The following is a 2,567-nucleotide window of genomic DNA, read 5'->3' on the forward strand; positions in this document are numbered from 1 at the left end:
GTTCGTGCCTAGACTTGGAACTGGGAGAATAAACGCTGAATACTCTGACGTTGTTGTCTGGTTGTAGGTCCGGGAGAGGTTTGCGAAAATCCAAAAGGGCTTGCAGGTACACGTACACAGAGAAAAGAACAGGGGGAACGGGTGTACCGAAGAGGGGAGCAAAGGAAGGGAGGGGGGGATGACGTTTCGAGCGAAGGCTCTTCTTCAGACTAGATGGACGGAGTCCCCCCCGGGAGATTTTTAACTGGCACAAAGCAGCATTTCTTATTTCTTGCTGTGAGTGACATGAGTGCATTAATGTGGTACAACTTTGGACAGTATAAGTCTCATGCTCGTAACTGTTTCTATTTCCTACATGTAATTAAGACTTAAGCACATTGAGAGGCGGAACTTATCTGAGCTGTCTTATGTGTTTTTTCTTGAGATGTTTTCATATTCTGCACAGGGCTTGTAATTCTAATTCTCCCATGATATTTGTTTTCGAGTCCTTCCATGCCCTTTAAATACCATGTCAATGATGAGGACAGTGCACAGAAGAAGAACAGTCAAAATATTGGTAGCTGTCCTCCAGAGGCACTTTCCTTCACATTTCCTAACCAATTCGCTGGATTTTCTACCAGTTTACATTTATGAACAAAGATATTCAAAGTGGCATCAGGGAGAAATTGTTTCATAAACCACTTGTTATTGCGGACATATTTTGTGTGGGTCAGTTGCTGTTTCATTTGCCTCTCACATATATTGCTGTTGCATTTTAGGGATGCGTTAGGTTGACCCTCCCCTGTGCACATCTGATGTCCACCTTGGACTTACTGGCTAGGCTGCTAGCCCTTGATACATGAACCCATCCCACAAGCAAATGGGAACACGGGGCCCTGCACCTGAATACATCATTGTGAAGTTGAACATGATGGAGAAGTTACAGGGACAGGTACAACAAACACACAGAGAGTTCAACTAGTATCTGGTTTATTTGGACAAAAGACCCCTAGTCCAAATAAATCTGTTGCTAGTTGAACGCTCCCTGTGTTTGTTGTACTTGTCCCTGTCGATTCTCCAATATGTTAAGTCCAAACAGACATGCTCTATTGTACTGTAAAGTTCTCAAGATAAAGCAAAATTTCAGTCACGCTTGGCTTATCCTGTTATTGTGCAGTTCAGTGAACGTCTACACCACATTATAGAGCTGAAACATGACATGGACAGCCGGAATGTGTGGTATGCAGACGAGGATGAAATCTCACAGTGTACTCGAGGCGCTCGCGAGTGTGCGATTAAAGTGTTCTGTTCTTATACGGAGCGGTCGTCCCTTACTGCCTCCCGGCCGATTTCCTACACGCTCGACTACGACATGGTGGCAGCGGTCCCTTCTCTTTGAGATCGCTTCGCTTCGACCTCTGCCTCGGAAGCCATTGCCATGACCGAGGAGTCCGCTCCAGAAGAGGCCAGGGAGATGGTTAGTGGGGCCGCAATCGCCGTGCCCTCGTTCAACCCGTTTGCTGTGGGGCTGCCAGCACGCTTCGACTTCCGATACCCAGAAGGTTAGAAACGGTGGATAACCCGTTGGGAGCGTTATCGGGGCATAGCAGGGCTTCACAAGCAAGATTCCGCAACGCAAATCAACACATTCCTATACGCCATGAGAACAGAGGACGTCCTCATTTCAATGCGTGTGGGCGACGGAGTTGCAAACGACTATCAGCAGCTGAAGGCGGCTTTTGAGAAATACTTCGTCCCACGACGTAACGTGATATATGAGCGCGCACGCGTCAACTTACGCTGCCAACTGGAACATGAAGCAGTGGAAACCTTCACCAAGGAACTCCACCGTCTTGCAGAAACGTGCGACTTTGGATCACTTCAGGGCCAACTGATTCGGGATAGGTTGGTTGTTGGGCTGCGAGATCGTCGCCTGAGTGAACGTCTACAACTGGACTCGGAGCTGAAGCTCGAGAAAGCGGTAAGCATGGCCCGCAATTCCGAAGCAGTAAAAGGACAGCAGAGCGTTCTGCGCGGACGTGAAACTCCCCTTGAGCCTCCCACCGGAAACCCAACATTCGATGCCCTCACATCGACAAAGTCTGCGGTACGCAAAGGAAGGCACACTGAAGCGCCGGGCCGAGCGCGAGCACAACGAGCCAGTATGCGCCACGAAAGCTATAGGGCGGACTCAAGGACCTGCAAGTGGTGTGGATCGAGCAACGGTCACCCCAGGACTCAGTGTCCTGCTCAAGGGAAGACTTGTATGTCCTGCAAGAAGGTGGGCCACTTCGCCTCAGTATGCATGTCAAGTGTGCCCACGACAAATTGAGCAACGTCCGATCGCGCTATTCTTGGACGCCGCCAGGGTAGGGGACGAAGTACCGTAGAGGAGGTTTTCCTTGGAGATATGCATCAACATGCATCGTTACATCAGTCACCATCGTCGGTGAGCCCTTGGTTCGTCACACCACTTTACGACGGCGTACCCGTCAAGTTCAAAGTAGACACCGGTGCCGATGTGACTGCTGTACCAGCCTCAGTCCTTTCGCAAAGGACCCACATGACGAAACCTACAAAGGTGCTCT

At 49.6% G+C, this 2,567-nt stretch overlaps 1 protein-coding gene across 1 annotated transcript; it reads left to right on the forward strand.

Annotated features, from left to right (window-relative positions):
* The first annotated feature begins 1,639 nt into the window (after positions 1 to 1,639).
* Positions 1,640 to 2,311, forward strand: LOC135392471 (uncharacterized). Its single transcript, XM_064623179.1, has one exon. The coding sequence runs from the start codon at positions 1,640 to 1,642 to the stop codon at positions 2,309 to 2,311; it is 672 nt and encodes a 223-aa protein (XP_064479249.1).
* Positions 2,312 to 2,567: the final 256 nt, after the last annotated feature.

The sequence above is a fragment of the Ornithodoros turicata genome, chromosome 4 (genome assembly GCF_037126465.1).
Source record: "Ornithodoros turicata isolate Travis chromosome 4, ASM3712646v1, whole genome shotgun sequence".
Classification (NCBI taxonomy): Eukaryota; Metazoa; Arthropoda; class Arachnida; order Ixodida; family Argasidae; genus Ornithodoros; species Ornithodoros turicata.